Source organism: Gopherus evgoodei, unplaced genomic scaffold (genome assembly GCF_007399415.2).
Source record: "Gopherus evgoodei ecotype Sinaloan lineage unplaced genomic scaffold, rGopEvg1_v1.p scaffold_49_arrow_ctg1, whole genome shotgun sequence".
NCBI classification, from domain to species: domain Eukaryota; kingdom Metazoa; phylum Chordata; order Testudines; family Testudinidae; genus Gopherus; species Gopherus evgoodei.
Genome location: NW_022060070.1, coordinates 1,458,706 through 1,460,754, shown reverse-complemented (window position 1 = coordinate 1,460,754; position 2,049 = coordinate 1,458,706). Strand labels below are relative to the sequence as shown.

The 2,049-nt window shown below is 50.6% G+C and overlaps 1 protein-coding gene across 1 annotated transcript; it reads left to right on the top strand.

Annotated features, from left to right (window-relative positions):
- Positions 1–781: 781 nt before the first annotated feature.
- On the top strand, positions 782–1,729 carry LOC115643035 (olfactory receptor 52E2-like). Its single transcript, XM_030546858.1, has one exon. It carries the CDS (start codon positions 782–784, stop codon positions 1,727–1,729), a length of 948 nt encoding a protein of 315 aa, XP_030402718.1.
- Positions 1,730–2,049: the final 320 nt, after the last annotated feature.

Genomic DNA, 2,049 nt, shown 5'->3' with positions numbered 1-2,049 from the left:
GCATAACTGGAACCTCATAGCCTCCTCTCCCCATATTCTGTGCATATCCAGCAGTTCTGCTGTGGTCCTACCGGGAGAGCATTGGCTGCGTGGAGCCACCAGGACCACCAGGAAGATGTGATATGAACACCCCACACTGAGCAAACAGGAAGGGGAATTTCAAAATTACTGGGCTTTCAAGGGGGAAGGATGTAAGGTGTTTATCCGGATGCACAGCAGCTGAATTTAAACTGTGTAAGTGTCAAACTAGGCACTTTAGTGACAAAACTTGTGTGTACAAACCTTTACAACTCTTGCCAAGGTGGTTTTATTACATCACTGAAACTGAGCAGTTCCATTATCAAAAGTGGTTTTGTAGCGTGTATACCTCCCCTGTTTCTTCACCAAAAGCTGCCTTTCGGCAAAAACAATAGGCAGTATAGACAAGGCCTCAGGAACAATGAGATGTATGTTTCCTGCTGGTGCCTGTGAAGGTTTCCCACACCACGACGTACAGGAATTATTGACACAGGGAGCACCATGAAATATGGAATTGGCATTAGCAGGGTCAGTTGTTCAAATGTCCTTTTTCAGTGTGTGAAGAGCGACCAATCGGCTTCACCCATGAAAACATCCTCCAGTACTGCATGTAGTGTCTCACATTCACATTGTCTCTCCATCCAGGCAATTGAAAAGCGACCATCACCCTGGGCCCTGGGCACATAAAGGAAGTTAGAGGAACGTACAGTACATGCAGGAGACACCATTCTGCCTCAGAGTTGGACACCTTCACTCTTTCTCCATGTCTGAGTCCAATATAACCAACTTCACCAACCCCTCCACCTTCATCCTGCTGGGCATTCCTGGCCTGGAGGCTGCCCATGTCTGGATCTCCATCCCCTTCTGTGCCATGTACATCATAGCCATCTTGGGGAACTTCACCATCCTGTTCATTGTGAAGAGGGAGTCGAGCCTTCATGTCCCCATGTTCTATTTCCTCTGCATGCTGGCCATCACCGACCTGGGCCTGTCCACGTCCATCCTGCCCAAAACACTGAGCATCTTCTGGTTCAATTCCAGGGAGATCGATTTCAGTGCCTGCCTCACCCAGATGTACTTCATTCACTGCTTCACAGTGATGGAGTCTGGGATCTTCGTGGCCATGGCTTTGGATCGCTATGTGGCCATTTGCCATCCCCTGAGACATTCCTCCATCCTGACAAATACTGTGGTGGCCAAGATCGGCCTGGCTGTGGTGCTGCGCAGCGGCATGCTCGTAATGCCCCATCCCGTCCTGGCCAGGAGGTGGCCATATTGCAGAACCAACATCATCCCCCACACGCACTGCAATCATATGGCTGTGGTGAAGCTGGCTTGTGCTGATATCAGCGTGAGCAGTTACCATGGCCTCTTCGTGGTATTTTGTGGGCTCAGTCTGGATGGGATTTTTATCATTGTGTCCTATATCCAGATCCTCAGAGCCATCTTCAGCCTCCCCACAAAGGACGCCCTGCTCAAGATTTTTGGGACCTGTGGCTCACATCTCTGTGCCATCTCAGCCTTTTACATCCAAGTTCTCTTCTCCTCCCTCACCTACCGGTTTGGGCAGAGTGTGCCCCTGTATTTCCACATTTTCATTGCCAACATGTACCACCTAGTGCCCCCCATGCTGCACCCCATCATCTATGGGGTGAGGACGAAACAGATCCGGGACAGGCTGCTCCGGCTCTTTACTCATGAAGGGATGTAAAGTTTTCTCCTGGTGCTCTGGGTCTCAGACTGAGCTCTGTGGAGAGCTGGCTGGTGACAGGTGCTGGGTCCTCTTCCCTGAATCAGGGGTCATTTAAGGACGTTAAATCCTTTCCTGATCTATCTGTGCTCTGAAAGCATGACAAAGTGGGGAATCTGTCTATGTATTACTCACTGGGCTGCCACCTTTCTAATTGCAGGTAACTCGACCCCTGAGACCACATGCCTCACCCCACCTCTTCCTTGCCTCTGTCTTGCCCCTCTCCTCTCGTCTCCCTGTCACTCACTGGATCCTCCCATGTCTTTCCTCCCCAGTGGAAG

Coding starts and splice junctions, on each gene's coding strand:
- LOC115643035 (XM_030546858.1), top strand. CDS start 782: ATGTCTGAGTCCAATATAACCAACTTCACCAACCCCTCCACCTTCATC.